The sequence below is a fragment of the Alosa alosa genome, chromosome 7 (genome assembly GCF_017589495.1).
Source record: "Alosa alosa isolate M-15738 ecotype Scorff River chromosome 7, AALO_Geno_1.1, whole genome shotgun sequence".
NCBI classification, from domain to species: domain Eukaryota; kingdom Metazoa; phylum Chordata; class Actinopteri; order Clupeiformes; family Clupeidae; genus Alosa; species Alosa alosa.
The window spans coordinates 14,247,898-14,271,345 of NC_063195.1; the positions used below are offsets into that span (position 1 = coordinate 14,247,898).

Sequence of the window (23,448 nt, forward strand, 5' to 3'; positions counted from 1 at the left end):
ACAACACACTGACTCTCTGTGTGTGTGTGTTTTCCCCCTGTTTCCCCTGGTTCAGCTGCAGGGAAATGGTCTTACCATAACATTCACTGTAATTTGCTGTTCTGAGGGCTTCAGAGAAAGACTCAGGGTATAGATTCTGTACAGAACTGGAGAGAAAAAAGAGTATTTAACGTTTATGTATTTACCAGTTAACCAGCTTCACACCTCTGTGGTGCAACTGACTCAAGGGACTCCTCATAACTTATTGATTATTGGTTGCAAATCATTGTTAAAACAAACTGCAAATGGACACAGGAAACGATGACTTATCAAGCCCTTTGTATTGCCTAAAAATGAAAAATGCATAGTTTAAAAAAACAACACTCCCATCATGTTCTCACCTGTGCTTGAAGGTGTGTATATGGTCTTACCAAAAATCTGCTCTACTTCAAGCCCTAATAATTAAAATTCCACAACAAACTAATGAATAATAGTTAACATACAGTATAACTGTAGGGCCGTTCTCACCTGTGCTTGAAGGTGTGTATATGGTCTTGTCTGTCTGCACAAAGATGTATCCAGACTGGAAAGAGACCAGCACCACTTTCTCCACCAGGTGACCTGGAAACTGGGCCTGCAGGTAGACGTACTGGTTCAGGGACTCGTCCTCCACAAACACATCATTTCCAAATGGGATCTGACAGAAAAGACAACATGAGCAAGACACATCACACACAACACTTAATTTGGTAATAAAGATAATAATTAACATACAAAATATTATATATAATAGATATATGTATAATATAAAAATACTTTAATTATTTCATCACCTTGTAGGTCTCATTTTTATTATATGCCTCAAACAGAAATTATTGAAGCATCTTTGACAAAAACATGTGCCACTGTCACCATTATAGATGTGAGGTACTCTAAGCATAAATCATCTTATGTGTTCCTAACAAGTTAAATGTCTGCTTTCTTTTGTCCACCCATGTCTAACTCATGCCTTTTACTTGATATAAATGAACATTCATTTTAACCTGCACATTTTATCCAGAGCATTAATACATATATTTGATTGATGCCAATTAGTTTGGCGATTTTAGATACAGTTTACATCAATGATTCTGAGAAAATCAGAGGCAAATATTGTCTGTTAGTCTGTTGTGACTCACTGTAATTTCTGCCAATTCTTGATTGTTATTATCTTGACAGAGATGGACAGTCTCGCGGACAAGCTCTGTGGTCTTGCGTGGGTAGTCTTTCACAGTGAGCGTGACATCAAAGGCATCGCCAGCGTAGTCCTGGGCCTCCACAAACACCCTCTCTGGGCCACCCACCCTCAGGAGGTTAGGAGCCGTCATCACATAGCTTAGGGGTCAGAGTTGAAAGGTCAAAGGTTAATTAAGAAAAGGTAGGACAGTGAGATGTAGCATACCTGTTGTATGAGTGAATGTCCAGTGCAAAACGACCTTCACAACCATTTCCTTAATTTGTAATATATTTTACATGTTATATTTATTTTTCCTGACAACTATTAAATATGTCTAATGTTGTCTAATATTATATAAGGTACCATTACAACAAATGTGTGTAATGGTGTGTGTTCACCTGTTTGTAATTTTCTGAGAGGCATTATGGAGAGAAAAAGTTAAAATATATGTGTATAGTATACATGTGTGTGTGTGTGTGCAAAAAACAGAGAAAGTGTTTGCATGAGAGAAATAGAGAGAGACGAGACAGTGATTGTGTGTCTTTGTGCGTGCGAATGGTGTGTGTGTGTGTGTGTGTGTGTGTGTGCGCGCATGTGTGAGGTGTGTGTGTGTGAGGTGTGTGTTGTGTGTGTGTGTGTGTGTGTGTGTGTGTGTGTGTGTGTCTGTATGCACGTCTCTCCAGTGTACTCACAGTGGGTTGCATTGTGAGAGCGAGGGAAGACAGAGCCACAGAGTCGCAGCCAGCCACCACAGCAGCAGTCCCATGTCCGTCATGTCTCGGCCTGACCGTCCAATCCAACAGACTCTCTATTTGTCTCCAGCTTGAGATATGCTTCAAACAACTCTGGATTTAACAAACCCTGTTTGCTGAGCTGAGTTACCAGTATGGAGAAATTACACTTAATGGAATTGACAACGATGTCTGAATCCCTTGGGAGAATTTCATTAGAGAAACTGTTAATCCAGCGTTTACTTGTTGAGCTTCAGAGCTTCTAAAGTGTCGCGATAAACGAGCTGGGTTCAGTCTGTGCTGGAGCGTCACATGGGGGTTTAAATGTTCAAACAACTCTGGACATTCCACATGCTAAATGTTCAAACAACTCTGGACATTCCACATTCCTGTTTGCGGGATTGATTAACCAGTGTGGAGAAATGCCTACCTCATGTCTTGTCTGAATCTCGTTTTGGGAGAATATAATTCCAAACTACTGTATGGATTTAGATTTTGCTTGTCTAAAGTGTTCAATGTGATTATTAAGCTCTATTTCTAAGTACGAAACTCTGTACCTTTTTATAAAAAAACATGGTGCACCTTATAACGTGTCAATCAATACTGTGGATGGCAAAGCAGATCAAAGTTCGTTGGCCAAACTCTCACTCAGGCGCATGTGCACACACACTCTCTCTCTCTCTCTCTCTCTCTCTCTCTCTCTCTCTCTCTCTCTCTCTCATACACACACATGTTGTACATAAAAATACTGACGAACACACACGCATACAGACTAACACAAACTCACAAACACTACTCAACATTTTTTTTAAACACATTTTCACTGCATTTAATTATTACATTGTTACAAAATCATATATATTTTTTCTCTGTGAAAAGGATTACCCAATACATCTAACATCTGGAAATAAGGCTGATGGAAGAACATGCATTTTGGACAGCTAGCAGTGTGTAAGACATCCCCATTCAATGAGTTCAGTACGGACACCCCCATTCAATGAGTTCAGTACCGACACCCCCATTCACTGACTTCAGTACCGACACCCCCATTCACTGTCTTCAGTACCGACACCCCCATTCACTGTCTTCAGTACCGACACCCCCATTCACTGTCTTCAGTACCGACACCCCCATTCACTGTCTTCAGTACCGACACCCCCATTCACTGTCTTCAGTACCGACACCCCCATTCACTGTCTTCAGTACCGACACCCCCATTCACTGTCTTCAGTACCGACACCCCCATTCACTGTCTTCAGTACTGACACCCCCATTCACTGAGCTCCTGTGCAAAGTTTTGAAGGTTTCCGTATTTCTCTTTATTCTCCTCTTCAGTCGGCCAGTACTCCACCCAGGTGCGTTCCCCAAGAACATACTGAACACTGACCATACAAACAAAAACACAATTATTATTATTATTATTATTATCAGTACTCCACCCAGGTGCGTTCCCCAAGAACATACTGAACACTGACCATACAAACAAAAACACAATTATTATTATTATTATTATTATTATTATTATTATCAGTACTCCACCCAGGTGCGTTCCCCAAGAACATACTCAACACTGACCATACAAACAAAAACACAATTATTATTATTATTATTATTATTATTATTATCAGTACTCCACCCAGGTGCGTTCCCCAAGAACATACTCAACACTGACCATACAAACAAAAACACAATTATTATTATTATTATCAGTACTCCACCCAGGTGCGTTCCCCAAGAACATACTGAACACTGACCATACAAACAAAAACACAATTATTATTATTATCAGTACTCCACCCAGGTGCGTTCCCCAAGAACACACTGACCATACAAACAAAAACACAATTATTATTATTATTATCAGTAGTAGGAGTAATAGTAATAGCAATAGGAGTTCCCTTTGCAATGAATATGGCTAATTATAATCTCTGGTGCCCCCTAGCTTTCTTGAATTTCCCCTGGGGATCAATAAAGTATCTATCTATCTATATATCTATCAATCTGCCAGCCATCATAACTACAGGACACAATTGAGGATTCTGCCTCACCTCCCATCTAGCCTTGTGATGTCCTTTCGGTGGCCAATCAGAAGGTAGGACAGGCCTTTATTCAGATCCAAACCATTTCTGCAGGAAGGATGAGCCACAAAGACACGACTTTCACCCATGACTCCAACGTCACTGCCTGTTAGACGAGAGGAATATAATGACTTACATAATGTATATATTTTTAAGAAATACCATGTGATTATTTTATTTAAATTGTGCACAGTTACACTAAAACCGTTTATGATGGCTAAGACCGATTGCAGAGATTCTTCTTCATGTGCTGATCTTGATTTGATTCGCTAATAACATGTCAACCGACAGCATTTGCTTTTCAACAACACAGTTACTGGTGGAGGTGGTGGTATAATGGCTTCAATTGATGCTTTGAAAGAACCTGGTTTGATTCTGCTCTGTTTTTATCTTGGATAAAGACATTTTGTTAACCTGGGAAGCAGACAAATCTGAGAGTTCATTGTATTTGCTCTGGCAGATCTGTCTGGACACTTTCCACATGGGAGGAAATCTCAGGAGCCGATTACAACCCCCTAATCTGGTGTCAGGTGAGCTGACACTTTTGTACACAACCAATGGCTACGTTGATCAGATCATTATCAAGTGACACGGGTGTGCATTTTCTTTAAATATGAAAAAAACCACCACATTTTTATTTATTATTTGACAAGAATGATGTGTTTGCTATACTTCAGAAAGGATTCTGTAAGCGTTTAATAAACCAACTTAAGTTGAACTGAGTAATTGACTGTAATCAGACAAAGCAGGTAATAGGGCAAAATATTGTAGAACTCTGATGACTTCTCTATACCTTCTTTGACAACCAGGATAACTCGCATGTAGTAGACATCTGTATGAATGGTCAGATTTGTGTTCTCCACTGTTACTTTGTAAACTGTAAATATAAAAACATCACCCTAATATCATCATCTCCTTCATCATCATCATCACTATCATCACCATCATCATCATCACCATCGTCATCATCATTACCACTGTCATCGTCATCATCGTTATCATCATCAAATCGTTATACACACACACACACACACACTCGCACTCACGCCAAGATGACATTAATGCGACACGCATTAATGCGACGCACACATACTGTACACACACACGCACACACACACACACACACACACACTTACCATAGTCCATACCAGCCTCACATGCTACATACTCTCGTTCCTGGCTACTAATTTCTTCTTTCTTCTGTACACTGCAGCTCTCTGCAGTGAATAAATGAAAATAATAAATAACGTCAAATAAATTCTTAATCAAATGTAGACATATCTTGAATATTAAGGGACATAGCGGTTATTTCAGCATGTCATACATTCATCATCTGTGTATGGGTCTACAAAAGGTTTTGGTTGACACAACCCCTGTTGCACAAATGATACAGTAGGTCATGGGTTGTATATCCTGGAATGAACGCAAACTTGGTTCATCTCACCTTCAGCACATTTGCAGACATCGTTATGGCAGAGACGGTTTAAGGATCCACCAATCTTTTCGGGGTGGTAAAACTGCACACAATGGTTCTCTAAAAATTAGAGAGGAGAAACAAAACAGAACATTATCTCTCTCTCTCTCATGTGTCTGTGTGTGTGTGCGCGTGTGTGTGTGTGTGTGTGTGTGTGTGTGTGTGTGTGCGTGTGTGTGTGTGTGTGTGTGTGTGTAGTTTTCTTACCGATATCATAGTACTCATACACAGTAACAGCAGCAGGTTGGAGGAGCCCCACATCCGCCATCTTATGTATCCTGAAGGCAATAGTGTCCGGTCTCTTATGAGACACCTGGGAAAGATAGACAGAGAGGTTTACAGATAGATTTACTGTACCATTTGATATGTTAGCTTGTTAAGGCAAATACATTACATTACTTTTTTTTAATGTTACTTTGTTATATAATATTGTTAATTTACTTGCATTTGTTGTTGTTTGTTTATTTGTTGTTTTATAACCATCCTCAGATTCACACGTTACCTTGTCTAAGAAGACGAGGAGTGAGCCTTCCTGTGATAGGATGTTATCAATCTCAAATGCCTGAATGTATCTCTCTCTCCCTGAGGACAGCTGTACCAGGAGACCAGCAGAGAGTGAGGATACCGTTAATCTGAGCACATGATTCAGTGGTACGCAGTAGAGGGCATACTGGCTGATTGCACATCTGTATCATTCAATGACCGCAGTTCTGTACCGCTTCTATGACACTGTATTTATGACACCAATCCAATCCAATCCACTTTATTTATATAGCACAGTTTAAACAAACACAAGGTTCCCAAAGTGCTGTACAGCAAGATAAGAAACACACAAGACACCACAGAAGCGCAATAATAGGATAAAATATTAAAATTAAAAGAGATAAAAACTAACTAAAATAAATGTAAAAAAAAAATTAAAGTAAAAAGACATAAAAACTAAAATAAAAGTAAAAAAGAGATAAAATCTATCCAGTCGATAATGGAGTGGAATGGAAATTTCTAAGTGACCCCAAACTTTTCCCCGGTAGTGAAGCATGTAATTTCCTCTTACCCTGTTGAGGTCATTGACATCCACCACGAATCCTGTAAGTTGGCCAATGCTGAGAACAGATAAGCTGGCATCCTTGTTCTCAGGCATATACCTGAGGGAAAATGAAACAAAGTTTTAAAACTAGAGTAATGCCTTCTGGTATAAGATGTGGCATATTTTCCCCACTAGTATGTTTGCTAGCTGGGTATTGAACCGACAATCAGTATCACAGCCATGTTAATGTGATGGCCACAGAAATAATTGACATACCAAGTAAACGGCAAATTAATTGAACATGTAGACTCGATGAAACATAATATGCCACAGGGTATCAGAATGCTATGTCATAATCTACACCAGGGGTGCCCAACCTTTTTTGAACCAAGATCTACTTTTAAAGTTGACAGTGTCCCGAGATCTACCAAGCCAAATAGAAAACCATAGGCAGAACCGGTACTTACATAATATTTATTATGCACACAACAAACATACAAAATAATCCAGATAATATAATTTAGTAATGTAAACTCATGTACTGGGTTTGTTTACTTGTGGATCCATCCCCACAATGAATCCCTCCCTTAACATCCTTGTTCCATTTCATAGTACAGACTACAGAACATGAAACACATATCTCAATTGAAAGTGAAAACATAAATATGTCTGGGCAGCCCACAGTGGGCATATGCATTGTAACATGTGTAGCTGTGATACTTTAGTAGTCCAAAAAGTAGCTGGGTGGCTATAGTAAATGCTTAAGCTTACAGTAAGAATAGTAAAATAACATTGTAAAACATAAGATTTTCTTTTAATCATTCAGGTGTGATACTTCAGTAGTCCAACAAGTAGGGTGGCTATAGCAAATGCTTAAGCTTACAGTAACAATAGTAAAATAACATTGTAAAACAGGAGAATTTTTTTTTTTTTTTTTTAAATCAGAGTCCTGTATCAGACTCTCTGTGTCTAGTGACAATAAAGGTATTTACGACCTTAGTGGGACTTCTGGCACTGGGAGGAGGAAGCTAGTTTCTCGAAGTCCGGGCAGTAGGAGCTGGTTGCAATCCTCAAGCAGGCCAACAGGTGGTCATCTGTCATTGTGCATCTGTACTTTGTCTTGATGATTTTCATGTGAGAGAAAGCAGACTCACACATATAGGTTGATCCGAAAAGTGCTGTCAAACTCAGTGCACATCTTTTTAGGTTGTGATACTTCCCTTCCAGCAGTAGATTCCAGAACTCTCCATTCTTGAGACCATGAGTTGCCCTGGATTTGATTTCAATGTCATTTTGCAAAGTGAGAATCTCATTCTCAACAGCAGAGCTCTCCAGGTGAAACAGTGATACTAATTGGGAGGCAATACCATCCACATCGATATCTGAACTGAATGGATAAGACATATAGCTGGCAACAGGCTCGATGGATGCAAAGTCATTAAAGCGCCTCTCAAATTCTGACAAGATCGTCTGGACTTGCTCCTCACTGCGTGCACTGTCGCTCTGCACAAAATCTTTGCCCTGACGCTGAAGTTCTGCCTGCATGTGAGGAAAGTTCCGCAGGTCACAGTGTTGCAGCCTACTTGACAGCAGTTGTAGCTTGCTTTTAAATGTGTTCACTGAACTGATCATATTGATTATAAGTTTGTCCCTTACCCTGCAGCTCTAAATTAAGATCATTGAGCAGGTCAGTGAGATCTGTCAGGAACGCTTAAATCCAAAAGCCACTGGTCGTCTTCTAGTTGGCGCATATTCTGCATGTTTTGACAGCTTCAAAAGTCTTTGATTTCAGGCAGCAATTCAGAGAACCTCGCAAGAAATTTACCTCTGCTTAGCCACCTAACATCTGTGTGCAGCAATAGGTCTGTATGTTCTGCACCGGTCTCCTCCAAATGTGCACGAATAACCTTCTCTGCAGGCTCCTGGTCCGAACGCAGACACACAATCTTCATGGCAACATCCATCACTTCTTTCATGTTTAAAATCTTCGCACACAATGCTTGCTGGTGAATAATACAGTGGTAATTAAGGAAGTCGGGAAAGATTCACTTTGCTTTTGCAATAACGCGATAAACCCGCTTAGTGCGGCCTACCATCGCTGGAGCGCCGTCAGTTGTGATAGAGACGAGTTTGAAGAGAGGCAGTTTGCTCTTGTTGACGAATTCCATGAAAGCTTGGAAAATATCTTCGCCTCTAGTGTGTCCTTTTAATGGCAAAATGGCTAGTAGGTCTTCCTTTGCTCCCATGTCTCCAAAAACCATTCTGATGAAGACACATAGCTGAGCCACATCCATAATGTCAGTCGACTCGTCAAATTGGAGTGAAAAACACTCACATTCGTCAATGTCCTTTCTCAACTGCTCTTCAACATCCTCTGCCATTCCTTCACATCGTCGTGTAACAGTGTTTCGGGATAATTGTATGTCCTTAATTGAAGCCACAATATCACTTTTGTTCTTGAAGTCACAAAAGAGAGCATCTGCAGCCTCGATGAACGCCTCTTTCACAATCTCGCCGTCCTTGAAAGATTTCTTGTGTTTAGCAAGAACATGACTGATGCGATAAGATGCTACAGTTGCAGCCTTACCCTTAGTGTTGGGCCTGGTGAAAATCGACTGTTGTGCTGCTAACTGACCCTTCAATTCACGGACTTTTCGGGTGCGCAGAGCTGAATTAGCCGGGAAATCTGTATCGTAGCTTTTGTGCATCGTTTTGAAGTGCCGCTCCAAATTGCCCTTTTTCGGTAAAGCCACACTGGCATTGCAGATGAGACAGATGGACTTCGAATTTGAATAAACAAAAAAGTAATCCTCCACCCACTCTGAATGAAAATGATAGGTTTTTGATTTTTTTGTTTCTGCCATTGCTGTATTTCACCATATAACGTTAACTTGTCCACTGTGATAGAATCTTTGATACCTAGTAACGCAAGGCGTTACTTAGTAACGAAGAGTCCTTAGAAACAGTAAGTGCGCGTGCCATTAAAATGAGAGCATGACAGGGATTTTATTCTATTTTACTTAGAAATTGATACAATTCTACTAGTCTATAGCAGTTCCTGTGATGAACATTGTATTATATTTTATTTAGGGAGTTTTATTTTATTTTATTTTACAAGTCTACACGATATTCAATACACAATACACAATATTCTCGCGATCGACTCGAACTCAGTGTGCGATCGACAGGTCGACCGCGATCGACTGGTTGGGCACCCATGATCTACACCATATACCATAATAATGCTATGTCAATCTACACCATATACCACATTGTAGCTGCATTAAAGTTAGAAATATCCTGGACCAACAACATGGTCTGTAGTTTGAAGCTCTCTGTGACCATCTGCAACCTCAGGTAGTGATCTTCATGACTTACATGATGTCAATCTTCAGGAGGTAGCTTGCACTGGCTCCATCATGTGAAACTACATAGAGACAAAAGTAAGCAACATTAGCTATAAGAGAGAACCGGGACGAATGAAACACTTCTTAATTAAATGTAATTTACAAAGACATCGTAAAACACTGAAAGTTAATATTTTGTCTCTAGCAACATACATCTATCCTCTGTCAAATACAGTTGCATGTATAGCTCTGAACAAAACCGTTCAAGAGTTATTTAAGGAGAAGTCGAACGTGCGTTTTGTTTCATTCGTCCCTCCTGGCTGGGATGAATGAAACAGCATGGGGGACGAATGAAACATCCTACAGCTTAAATTAGGTAAACTTCCCACAACTTCAATATTTGACAACATATCATAAATGGTACTTCAAGTAGGTGTTATTTTAGATAGATTGCTGCTGGGCTATATGGTTCATGTCTGTTAACAACTCATTGACGTCATGGTAAAGCGCTTATCTCGCGGTTATGGAAATAGCATGCACATGCCATTAATATAGCTAGAATAATGCATGTTTCGAATTATATAATGTTTCTATAGTACAAAATGTTATTTCACTCTGTTTTTACGTGGTTAAAGCCACCACACATCCAAATAAGTGCCCTTCATGACCGATAGGTTAACATGGCAAAACTCGACCCCCTACCTGATAGCCCCAAATATATTTGCATCTTTCTAAAACTGCTTTTCCATGTCTCATCTGCATAAAATATAATATAAACACAGATATGTGTGCATTGACTTAGAATAAATGGGGGTTACTGCCTGGTCGGGACAAATGAAACAGGTGTTTCAATCGTCCTGCCAGACATTTAGCATTATAGGCTGTTTTGCATCCATTACAAACAAACATGCAATGTGAACGTCTGAGATTGGGGAGAGCACTAAAGGCTCTACTGAATAAGCATGAAGTCAAACCTTTAAATAAAAAACACTCTTTAATAATAAAAAAAAATAATACCGCTAATGAAGTAAACTTGTGACCATTAAAAATCGTTTATCGCCTGTAACTCCGTGATACCAGGACGTAACAGGAAGGCATTTGGCTGAGCAACGGAGGTTAATATGCTCTATGTTTTGTCCAAATGATGACTGTCTATCATCGTTGCACTCGGAGAAAACGTAAGTTACGCATGTAACTATGGATCTGTGAGACCGAGGGATGACCGTCACTACGGTCTAAAAAAGGAATGATCACCTTCGTTCTGCCTATCACCGAGACCATATGTCAACAAAGTCATGCCCATGACCTCCGGAAGCAGAACGACTCGAGCTTGTAAATAGCCGAGATTGCTCGGTTCAGTCTCCTACCTTGAGCCTCAGGATGGTCCGGCGACAAGGATAGTGACGGTCATCCCTCGGTCTCACAGATCCATAGTTACATCGTAACTTACGATCTGTTTCGACCTCACTCTGACCGTCCTCACGGTCTAAAAAGGGATGACACATACCAAAAAGTCGCGAGGAGCTCTAAGCTAACCATTAAAACCTCGCTCGGTCACGGACATGAGGGCAGCGTCGCCAACCGGAGCTGGGCGAGTGACGTCCACCCTATAAAACCTGGTAAAAGTGCAAGGCGTCGCCCATGAAGCCGCTGCACAGATATCGCTTGCTGGTACCCCCTTAAGGGCAGCCCAAGACGTAGCCATACTCCTGGTGGAGTGAGCCCTTGTACCCGAAGGGACCGGCATTCCCAGAGCCTGGTAGGCATGGGAAATAACCTCAACCAGCCAATGCGACAGCCGCTGTTTGGAAAGCGGTAGTCCCTGCTTCGCCGCCCCATAACAGACAAAAAGTTGAGTGTGTTCCCTCCTCAATGACGGCGCGTCGGGCCAGATAAGCTCTCAAAGCCCTGACTGGGCACAGAGTGAGCAACTTATCGCGCTCTGCCTGTGAGGCAGCAGACAGCTGGAATTGGGTCAGCTCCAGAACCTGGTTGATAGACTGCTGACTTAGAACCTTAGGCAGGAAGGCTGGATTAGGCCAAAGTGACACGCCAGTGCCTCCTGCCTGCCACCTCAGGCAGTCTTAAGCTGGCGGAGAGGGCGACAGCTCCCCGGCGCCTGGCGAACAAAGAGCCAGGAGAAAGCTAGTTTTTCAGAGACAAAGATCGCAGATCTGCATCTAAAATGGGCTCATACGGGCCTTCAGTAAGAGACATTAAAACGGTGGGCAAATCCCAGTTTGGTGCCCGCAAAGTGCGAACTGGGACGCAACCCGGCGGCCCCTTTTAAAAACTGACCAATCAGTGGATGCCTACCCAAGGGCCTGTTATCCGCACCCTGGTGAAAGGCTGAAATGGCGAGGCATAAACCTTCACAGTACTGACCGCCTTGCCTTGATCCAAATAGGACTGCAAGAAGCGCAAAACTTGTGGCACAGGGCAAACCGCTGGCTCAAGACCCAAGCTGGCACACCAATCGAAAAGATCCTCCCACCTGAGTGCATAGCAAGCTCTAGTAGAAGGAGCCCTGGCGTTGTTCAGAGTCTCCTGCACAGACTCAGCTAGCTATTCAATGACTGACTCTGCAGGGGCCAAACCCACAGGCGCCAGGGCACCTGGGTTGGGATGCCAGATCTGCCCGCCTGCTTGTGACAGAAGATCCGCCCGGCAGGGTAACTGCCATGGCTGACCCCGCAGGAGCTGGAGAAGGTCTGGAAACCAAGGCCTCGCCCGCCACCGTGGAGCAACCAGCAGAACTGTGTGTTGGCCCTCCCTGATCCTCCGCGAGGACCTGAGGTACAAGAGGGGATGGAGGAAAAGCGTGCAACAAGCCTGTCGGCCAGTCTTGTGACAGAGCATCCAGGCCCAAACTGCCTCCCTGTCCCCGAGAGAGTACCACTCTGGGCAGTGAGTCGTTTCTGCCGGCGCCAAACAGGTCCACTTGTGCAGTCCCATACTGAGCCCAGACCTGGCTGACCACCTCTGGGTTCAATCTCCATTCCCCGGGGAGTGGCCCGGTCCTGAGAGAATGTCGGCCGCCCTGTTCTCCACACTTGGAACGTGTACTGCCCTCACTGAAGCCAGACGGCCATGCCCATGACAGCAACTCCTCCGCCACCTGGAGGCACCGCCAGGACCTCGTGCCGCCTTGGTGATTGACATGATACACCGCCCGAGGTGCTGTCTGACCTCACCAGAACATGTTGGCCGCCACCCTGGCAGGAACCTCTGCAGGGGCGAGATGGATGGCCTTCAGCTCGAGGGGCGTTGATGTGCTCTGGCGTCCAGGAGGGAGGCCACGCGCCCTCGCTGACAGCCCTTCCCACACAGCTCCCCAGCCTGTCAGAGAAGCATCTGTCGAGATGACTTGCCTCTTGTGAGGAAGGCCCCCAGTGGAACACCCTGGAGTAAGAACCTCCTGTCGTCCAAGGACTTGGGGCTCGGATGCAAGCAGGAGACACCCATAACTTCACATGCCTGTCGTCTCGGGTGGAGCTGAAAGGCATTGAACCAACACTGCAGGGGGCGCCTTCAGCAGGCCCAATGGCAGTACCCAGAGCTGCAGCGCCATTAAGCCCAACAGCCTCTGGACTTTGTGGGCGGTGACCAGTCTGCCCAGCCGAAAGCCTGTCAGAGCCTCGGTCAAGCTGTCTGCCCTCCGTGGAGTGAGAGACGCCGTCATGCTGACCGAGTCGAGGAGGACACCAAGGAAATCCGCCTGCTGGCGGGGCTGCAAGTTGCTCTTTTTCCAGTTGACCGTGAAACCCAGGGCCTGGATATGGGTCAGAACCGTGTTGGTGTCGTGCACCACCTGCACCTGAGATGGGGCACAAATTAGCCAGTCGTCCAGGTACGGTAGGATCTTTAGGCCCTGGACCTGCAGGGGGGCTAGCGCGGCTGCCACCACGCGAGTAAAAATTCTGGGGGCCAGTGAAAGGCCAAATGGGAGGACCTGAAACTGGAACACCCTGCCTTGGAAGGCGAAGCGGAGGAAGGACCTGTGTGCTGGGCAGATAGGGACGTGGAAGTACGCGTCTTTTAGATCCAGAGACGTAAACCACTCCCCTTCCTGGATGGAACGAATCACTATTCCAACGTGGACCATTTTGAATGGCAGCACCTTGAGGTACTGGTTCAAGGGCCTGAGGTCGAGGACCGGCCGGTAACCTCCGTCTTTTTTGGGCACAATAAAATATTTGGAATAAAACCCAGTGTGCCGTGCGTGCAGCGGTACTTCTGAGATGGCCCCTTTCAGAAGCAACTCCTGGACCTCCTTGACAAGCACGGAATTTAAAAGGGGGTCTTTCACAGACGTCATCTTGACCCCTGAAAGCGAGGGGGGCGCCGTCCGAAACTGTAGGCGGTAACCGTGAGTCACCGTAGCCACAACCCAAGAGTCTGGCACAATCCCTTCCCAGGAGGTCCTGGACAGCTGGGAAGGGCAATCAACGGGCAGCCCCGGATCCCTAGGCAGGACCGCCACCGCGGCCTGCACCTCTGCCTGCGCCCCGTCGAGGTCTTTGCTATCCTCTGGGCCAGGGAGTTGGGGCTGAGCTCTGGTCTGGTGCACGAAAGCGCCGGTCCCGTGGGGCAGCATAGTTGATACTTTCCTGTGGTGTTCCTGGTGTACCTGTGGACCTCCCCTGGCACTGTGGATTCATCAGTTGGCTGCACCATGTCTGAATGTAGCTCATCCAGGAGGCCGTCCCCGCTTATGTCATCGATCGTAGAACGAGGGGCATGGAGAGACAGCACATCCACATCACCCAGATCAACATCCGCACCATGGCTCTCAGGCCTGGATGGGGAGAGACCTTCCTGGCCAGGGGGCAGAGAAGGGGATGAAGTGCCCTGGAGACCCTCCAGCCTGTCCATCCTCCTAGCCAGAGCCTGGAGAGCTGAGAGAATCTGAAGCGACTCCGTGCCATTACCCTCGGTCACGGCAGCTGGAGCCGAGCGCTTAGCAGGTCCAGGGACCTCCACCTGATCATGCCTGGAAGGGGACTCATGTTGCCGTTTACGCTTGTGCGTATGCTTACGGCCATGCCTATGAGAGTGGGATGGTCGGTCGGGTGAGCGCCGCCTGTCCCGTCCACGCACGTGGCCACATGCCTGGTCAGCCCGGCGGAGCCGTTCCTCCCTAGGAAGGTCACAGGCTGCGCTGCAGGGGCTGTCGACATCCTCCAGGAGGTGGGCGGCCCCAAGGCAAGCGGGACACTCTCTATGCCCGTCATTGGGGGCCATCGTGGCCCTACAGACTCTGCAGTAGTGTGCCGCCATTGCCTACCACAGAAAAACACAATGCAATACAACACAATACAATACAATAAGGCACTTACCTTGGCCGTTACATCGCACTGGGTCTGCAAGCAGCAGCCCGTAAAGAGATACAGCAGTGGTGTAATACAGTACACGGGTGGCCTGAAGCAGCGTGCGGACACGCTTAGCAGGCTCACACTGGCCCAGCTAGCTGCGGACAGCAGCGACGGGGGTACACAACAGATACACAAAGAAGGCGGCCACCAGTCTTGTGAACGCATCGTGGTGGACAACTGGAGAAAAGACACACAGCAGCCCGCACCTCGTGCAAGACTGCACCTAGCAGAACACAAACAGCTAAACTTACCTTTTGCAAGTAGCCTAGCACACAACAACAAAGCTAACAAGAAGCACACAGTAACATTGGCGCCCTAGCGGCCCGAGCACATCTGGCTGATCAGGCCCACACAGGTTCCGGCTGCCAGAGCAGTAAACAGAAATAATAACGATGGCCCACGCTGGTGTAAGCGCACCCAGCAGGCTCACACCAAGCCCAACTAGCCAGCGAACAGCCAGATAAGGTACACAGTAGTTAACAAACAACAACCCGAAACCCGGCACACACAAAAGGAAAATAACACTGAAACGGCCCGCGGCAGTCTTGAACGCAGGCAGCAGGCTCACACTAGCCCCTCCGCCCGTCGCGGTATGGGGTGAACTCAGGAAAGCGTCAACAAGTTAAACAAAGTTAAACAAAGTTAAACAAAGTTTCCTGAAAAAACACAGGTTACTGCCACATGCAGACTAACAAACACAGTCAAAGCAAGAAAGCGGTGAAAGTGCGTACTGCATTATCACAGGTCTCAGATGAGGCGATCAAGGTGAGAGACTGAACGGGAGCAATCTCCGCTATTTACAAGCTCGAGTCGTTCTGCTTCCGGAGGTCATGGGCATGACTTTGTTGACATATGGTCTCGGTGATAGGCAGAACGAAGGGGATCATTCCTTTTTTAGACCGTAGTGACGGTCAGAGTGAGGTCGAAACAGATCCGGAATGTTTCATTCGTCCCCCGTTTTAATCGTCCCGGTTGTACCCTGGATTTATGCTAACTAGCCTACTCACAGCCATTTGAGAGAAATGCAAATGAAATCGCTTGCCTTGCTGCCGAATAGAATTAATCAGCCTTTTAGGCTCACTTCAGATGGATGATGCAATCAGTTTGAGTTTGAAAGGGAAATATATGTAATTTACAATGGGAAATTCAGAAACAAATGATGTGAACCCTATGCCATAAGAGCAGGGGGAATGATAATGGACAGGTCTTCGTTGATCCCACCTTTAGCCTGCTTTTCCAGGGTCAGATTAAGCCGGAAGTTGCTGCATGACTTATCTTGATCCGTGGGTGAAGCATAGTACAAAGTCATCACCTTACAGATACAATGCAAAGGTTCAGTCATTAGCATCGCAAAACTTGTAGCAGCACTAAGAAGTTTTGGTTAAAACCAAGCAGCACATCTCGTTTGTTATATCATATGCCTCTCCTTTGCTCATATAGTTCACAATGTAGTGCTGTAAAGGTATTTTAACAGTAATCTAAAAGAAACTCTGGCAAGAGTATATAATGAACTGTCCTCATTTATTTATATGTTAATTGGCATTTACATATTTACCGTAAAAGTTTAAATACCATATGTCGGGGGAAATCTTAAACTGAACAGTTTAAAAACCATGACGGGGGAAATCTTACTGAAAATGTTCCCTCTCCACTTCCTTTGGCGGTGACAGTCAAATTCTGGTTAAGATGGAGCTGTGGAAGGAGAAAGCAATGTATTGGTATATTGAATTGGATAATGAATAAAGTGATTTTTTATATATTAAAAAAATAGCTATTGGTGACACACTGGCACTCATATTGATGTTAGGCATGTGTGTGTAAGAGTGTAAATGTGAATGAATTCTGTGGCTACCTTATCAGAGCGACTGACATAGGCATTTCCCTTATTGAACGTCCACTTGATGGGTTTGCTGCGACCGGACACATCAATGTTGACCTCTAAATTGACTTCATGCAGCATTCGCATGCTTCTCCTGTATTCGGCCACAGCTTGATAGACCATCATGGTGGACTGCAGACCGGAGGAGGGCAAATGAAATGATGGTCTCCAGATAAGCTCAGTAATTCAGTCAATGAAAAAAATTGATCAATGATGTTTTATTAATGACAGAAGGAAGATTCCTGAGTTTTACTATGTGCTGTACAGCATTAACAGTACATGGTTATTTAGCCTCAAATTATACGATGTGATGCACTAACGTGAGTTTAGCTCAAATCTTATGAACTAATGTGTGAATGTGATGTATTTTAGCTAATTTTTTACCTTTAAAGTAATGGTGCAGAAAAGTGCATGCACAGAGAGGTATATCTGAAGTGAAACTGTTTAATCCAGACAGGAATAGGAACGTGCCTGAGTGGAACTGCCTAATCCAGACTGGAATAGGAACGTGCCTGTGTGAAACTGTCTATGTCTAATCCAGACTGGAATAGGAACGTGCCTGAGTGGAACTGTCTAATCCAGACGGGAATAGGAACGTGCCTGAGTGGAACTGTCTAATCCAGACTGGAATAGGAACGTGCCTGTGTGAAACTGTCTATGTCTAATCCAGACTGGAATAGGAACGTGCCTGAGTGGAACTGTCTAATCCAGACGGGAATAGGAACGTGCCTGAGTGGAACTGTCTAATCCAGACTGGAATAGGAACGTGCCTGTGTGAAACTGTCTATGTCTAATCCAGACGGGAATAGGAACGTGCCTGAGTGGAACTGTCTATGTCTAATCCAGACGGGAATAGAAACGTGCCTGTGTGAAACTGTCTATGTCTAATCAAGACGGGAATAGGAACGTGCCTGTGTGAAACTGTCTATGTCTAATCCAGACGGGAATAGGAACGTGCCTGTGTGAAACTGTCTAATCCAGACGGGAATAGGAACGTGCCTGAGTGGAACTGTCTATGTCTAATCCAGACAGGAATAGAAACGTGCCTGTGTGAAACTGTCTATGTCTAATCCAGACGGGAATAGGAACGTGCCTGTGTGAAACTGTCTATGTCTAATCCAGACGGGAATAGGAACGTGCCTGTGTGAAACTGTCTATGTCTAATCCAGACAGGAATAGAAACGTGCCTGTGTGAAACTGTCTATGTCTAATCCAGACGGGAATAGGAACGTGCCTGTGTGGAGCCGTAGCCTCCTCCCTTCCTCCTCTGTGAGTTAAGCCACTGCACGACTTCGCCGGCCCGATCAAATTCCCTCATCCGCAGCAGGGCCAGGAGGGCGTAGCCTGTGGCCTCCAGAGTATACCGGTGACCGCCAGGAACTGGCCACACCGGACCATCTGTAGGAAGACCGGATCAATTCAATTTTATTTTATTTGCATAGAGCCAAAGCCGAAATGCCTTAGAGCAGACATGGAATGGAAAAATTATTTTATCTTGGCTTTTGTTGAATATGGAGAGTTCGGTGCATGGCCACAAAGCTACCATGAACCTATTGTCAATCCTTCATTTGCAAATGTAGGAGATTTGAAATAACCACTTAAAAATGTCCAGACAGACTGATGCCAAATATAGACTGTGACGCAAACCATATGTCCGATCCCCCTGATTCAGGTAGTTGCTGGAGCCTGTTATGAGGGGTCTCTGGCCCCAAGGCAGCCAATCAGCGAAAAGCTCACAATTATTAATGTGGGTGCCAGATAAGCATGAAGGGCGCTAAACAAGGGCGCCGCTAGGGTTGTATTCCATAGTCTGTACCATGCGTGTAGCCTGGATACCAGTGTTTTCCACTCACCATCTAGGTCGTGTTGAAAGAGAATGTCTTTGTGAAGTTTTCCAGAGTCGGCGAGGGCGTAGGAGACTATCATCACAGCATATGGGTTCTTTAGTGTAAGGATTCTCAGATGCAGGTACCGGGAAGCTTTCCCCATACTCACCAGTCGACTCTGTAATAATAAGACAAACCAAACGGTTAATGGCTGCGTTCACAGCAAACCATACAACTCTGATCTTCTCACTGGTCACTGTTGTCCTCAAACAGATTTGATTAGTTTCAAGTGCTTCCACTGGAAATTATTATTGTATTATTGGCAGGAGAACTTGAACCACGTCAATTGATTGTCCACACACTATATACATATACACACTTTATACAACAGAAGAACAGCAGTGGCGGGCCAACTAGGGCAGCCACCAGAGGAGACTGTGTTGTATAGTATCGTAGTAAGTTTGGCCAAACAGTCTTGTCAATACGGGCCTCAAATTATTGGAACAGCCTTCCTATTGAACTCAGAGAAAGCACCATCTATCATTTAAAACCACACTCAAGAGATGGATTAAAAACGATCAATATTGCAATCATCAATAGCTGGTTTACCTTATCCTATGCACTGCCCTTCTTTGTATTGTACTTATTTTTTATTTATTTTACGGTCCCTTGCTCTTTTCTCTGCCTTCTTAATTTGCTTTCTATCTTTCTTGCATTATTTGTATTAATGTAATGTGATGCTGTGTTGACCTGCCAAGGGACAATGAAAATAAGCTTTTTTCCTAATTCTGATCCATTTTGAGTGTAAACAAAAAAATTTAAATGAATGTGCGTTGTCCCTTTTAAATAAACAATTGAATTTCCCCTTGGGGATCAATAAAGTATCTATCTATCTATCTATCTATCTATCTATCTATCTATCTATCTACCTATCTATCTATCTATCTCTATATCTATCTATCTATCTATCTATCTATCTATCTATCTATCTATCTATCTATCTATCTGTCTATCTACAGTATCTATCTATCTATCTATCTATCTAAATAAAAATATAAATAAAAAACTGATGCTGATAGACAGTACTATCACCTGAGGGGACAAATCATGAAATGAGGACAATCAGGTCTCACTCACACTCATGTGCTCTGTGCAGAATCTCCTGCCCTCCTGCATGGCAATGAGCACAAACGCCGTCAGAGAGGCATCAGAGTCTTTCCCATACACTTTGCCCTGCGAATTAGAGGCCATTCATTAAGCGCTTGTTTAAATGGGGAAGAGAGAGAAACCTTTATGAAGGTTGTTGAACTTGTGAAGTCCTTGTATTGTGTTGTGTAGTGTCGGTTGTTTCCTCACAGAGAAGCTAGACAGGCAAGCAGGCAAGAGATAGAAAAGAGGATTTTCCACTCTGTAGAGAAATATAGAGGTTGGAAAGGAAAAAGGGAACAGGTAATATTTCAATGGTTATATTTCTGTCAAAATTTAGGTAAAATGAAGAGTCCCAATGGTACATAAGACTTATATGCACTGCAGAAATGTACTTGATGTAATAACCAAGATATGTGTTATTTGATATATAACTAGATACATGCTGGAGCTAATGTCAATGAACCTGAATCCTAAATAATAATTTTGGTATTTTTGTGCATGAATGACTGCAGTGGCTTTTTCAATCTAATCTTTTGTGAATATCAATGTATGTATGACTTAATAAGAGGAATAATGCTAAGCATGGTCCGTTTACATTTATGAACTTTATGCTGTTGTGTTTAGGCAGAAAGGGGTTTGGAGCGGGAAGTTGAGCCCCTAGGAAGGAGATTGGCCGTTTACCATGCCACTCAACTCACTGTGCTGTCCATGACAAACGTGACTGGTGCATACTCTCTGAAGGACCCGTCCGCCTGCTGAGTGTTGAGGACTAGCCACTGGAGGGCGCTGCACACCAGCTCCTCATCAACACTGATGATGTCATCAGCCATGGACAACACTCTAACCACGAAGGCTGTGAGCCTAAATGCAAGGCAGTAAATGGCAGACAACACAGAAACAAATTGTTAAACGGTTTGTCATCTTCTCACAGGCCATTTGAAAATGGCCTACATTCTGGCAAAAAGTAGAACGAGATTATTTAATCCTGTAGGCTTGTCACATTAGTTTCTGACAGGAAGAAAAAAGGTAATCGATATAGACCCTTGAAGTTTACCTACAAAAAGGACCCAAAACTGCCATCTTTGCCCAAATAAGGAGATCCGGATATCCTCATGTGGACAAAGATGGCAGCTTTGGGTCCCTTTTTTGTAGGCGAACTTCAGAAGTCTATAAAGGGGAGCGGCTCACCAGGTGCTGCTCGGCGTCTTAAGGAACGCTCCATACGAGCCATCAGGTTTACGGAAACTGCGCTGCTTTTGGTAGCCTGAACGAGGGAATGAGGGGAAACTCAGCATAAACAATTACATCAGATAGATAGATAGATAGATAGATAGATAGATAGATAGATAGATAGATACTTTATTGATCCCCAGGGGAAATTCAAGGTCTCAGCAGCATACATACAACACAAACACATTTTGTAACAGCAGAAAGAGTAATTAAAGTACATAATATAAAAACACAACTAAGCAGTAAGTACAGTAGAAGATAAAGAATACTAAAATACAAATTATACTAACACTTAATACAATATATAAAAATATACTAAAATACAAACTAAAATTATACTAACTAACACTTAATCAAAATCAATTCTAAAAACAGTATCCACATAGTGGTGATTAATAAATCAGAGGCGCTTGCAATGACTGAGGCAGGGACTGAGCCTGTGATTCTCTGTGCATAGTAAGGTATGGTAAGGTGCTCTAAGGTGCTCTGTGTGAATGAGTGTCATGGTGGTAGTGCAATGGTGATAGTGGTCATGGTGATAGTGCAAATGAGTAAGTCAACAGTGCAACAATGCAGAAATAAAGTAAAGTAAAGTATATCTATCTATATATTTAACTATTTAAGAAAATGTATAAGTGTGGTTCGGCTGTGGCATGGAGGGGGGGGGGGTTATGCATATGTGCTAATGTGCTAATATAGCACGCAAACAGTGAGGCATAAAGACAGTGGTACAAGTGGCCAGTGGACAGACAGTACCAAACATGGAGGGGGTGAAGAGGCAGACAGACTATGCAGAGAAGTCTATCTCTCCTCTTCCCTTAAGTGAGGCATTGAACAGTTCAATGGCCCTGGGGACAAATGACTTTCTCAGTATGTCTGTTGTGCAAGGCAGTGAGCGAAGTCTCCAGCTGATTAGGCTCTTCTGCTTAACAATAGTGCTGTGGAGTGGGTGACACTCATTGTCCAAGATGTTGATCAGTTTGTTCAGGGTCCTTTTGTCAGATAGTGAAGTGATGCACTCCAGTTCAGCTCCCACTACAGAGCCAGCTTTCCTTACCAGCCTGTCAATTCGCCACACATCCTTCTTCCTTGTGCTTCCTCCCCAGCATACTACTGCATAGAAGAGGACGCTGGCAACAACAGACTGGTAGAACATCCTGAGGAGCTTACTGCACACATTGAAGGAGCGCAGCCTCCTCAGGAAGTACAGCCTGCTCTGCCCTTCAAGACTGAAGCTGACATCAAGACTGTTCAAAATCTGCAGTCCAAAACTGCTGGACTGAGTGACTTAGCTTTGCAGGGAAAAAAGCAAAGAGCACACTAGGTGTAACTCCTATTTTTCTTTTATCAACATTTCAACATGAATTCTATGATTCTATCTCTATATCTGTCCCTGATCCATTACCCTGATGAAGACATTCATGTTGAAACATTCTTTTCCTTTTCTTGTCAATATCCTGCTAATACCAGTGTCTAAAAAGACTCTTTTGTGTGTTTAGCCAGGTTTTTGTCAACATATTCATATATCCATGCTTCAAAATGTAGTACCATTCTAAGTAAACAAACTCTTCACATGGATATCAAAACAACATATTACATCAACAAATCAAACTTGAGCGAAGATAGTAGTGATTGTCCTGATACCTTAATCAATACAATCTAGAGGCTATGGGACTTACCCATTTGGATGTACTTGACTGCTACTTCTCTTTCGTCCACCCCCACTTTGTCCCACTGATTGGTACGGTCCAGATAATGAGTGGCAATAAGGGTCATTGCCATGGTGACCACATTCTCTTCTCCGTTCCCATAGGGAAAATTAAAGAGAGAGCCCATAGACTCTCCACTGATGGCGTTCACAATAATATCACTCAACTCCTGGCCTGCACCAAGGCAAAAAGAAGGGATAAGAGGAAAAAAAATATATTAAGCTGTGGTTCTACACATTTCTGGTGACTTTTGATATTAAGATATCAACATGGACAGACCAGCACTGAATCAGGGTTTAATCGTACAGTATGACATACACATGCCTGAAAGTCGTCGCAGAGGTAATAAAAAATCCATGACATGAGAGAGACTTTCCTGAAATGTACTCATCATCACTGAAAAAAGAGAATTTCTTGCTTGTCTGCTT

At 43.9% G+C, this 23,448-nt stretch overlaps 2 protein-coding genes across 5 annotated transcripts in view; both read right to left on the reverse strand.

The window, feature by feature from the left end:
* LOC125298405 (complement C3-like) overlaps positions 1-2,220 on the reverse strand; it is a 36,193-nt gene extending 33,973 nt beyond the window's left edge. For all 4 annotated transcript variants that reach the window (XM_048249115.1, XM_048249116.1, XM_048249113.1 and 1 more), the window contains exons 1-4: positions 1,888-2,220; positions 1,158-1,353; positions 508-676; positions 76-146 (exon numbers count right to left, since the gene is read on the reverse strand). In XM_048249115.1, the coding sequence (XP_048105072.1) occupies positions 76-146; positions 508-676; positions 1,158-1,353; positions 1,888-1,970 (519 nt within the window). In that variant the 5' untranslated portion in view covers positions 1,971-2,220. The remainder of the gene's footprint in view (positions 1-75; positions 147-507; positions 677-1,157; positions 1,354-1,887) is intronic.
* Positions 2,221-2,736: 516 nt separating this feature from the next.
* The window catches only part of LOC125298407 (complement C3-like), a 42,020-nt gene continuing 21,308 nt past the window's right edge, over positions 2,737-23,448 (reverse strand). Inside the window, 18 exon segments of the mRNA XM_048249119.1 lie at positions 2,737-3,308; positions 3,975-4,110; positions 4,798-4,881; positions 5,141-5,221; positions 5,449-5,538; positions 5,686-5,791; positions 5,981-6,070; positions 6,533-6,623; positions 9,884-9,932; positions 16,449-16,539; positions 16,860-16,919; positions 17,080-17,238; positions 18,341-18,504; positions 18,960-19,110; positions 20,070-20,165; positions 20,780-20,942; positions 21,270-21,345; positions 22,991-23,194. Of these exon segments, the coding sequence (XP_048105076.1) occupies positions 3,182-3,308; positions 3,975-4,110; positions 4,798-4,881; positions 5,141-5,221; positions 5,449-5,538; positions 5,686-5,791; positions 5,981-6,070; positions 6,533-6,623; positions 9,884-9,932; positions 16,449-16,539; positions 16,860-16,919; positions 17,080-17,238; positions 18,341-18,504; positions 18,960-19,110; positions 20,070-20,165; positions 20,780-20,942; positions 21,270-21,345; positions 22,991-23,194 (2,018 nt within the window). The 3' untranslated portion in view covers positions 2,737-3,181.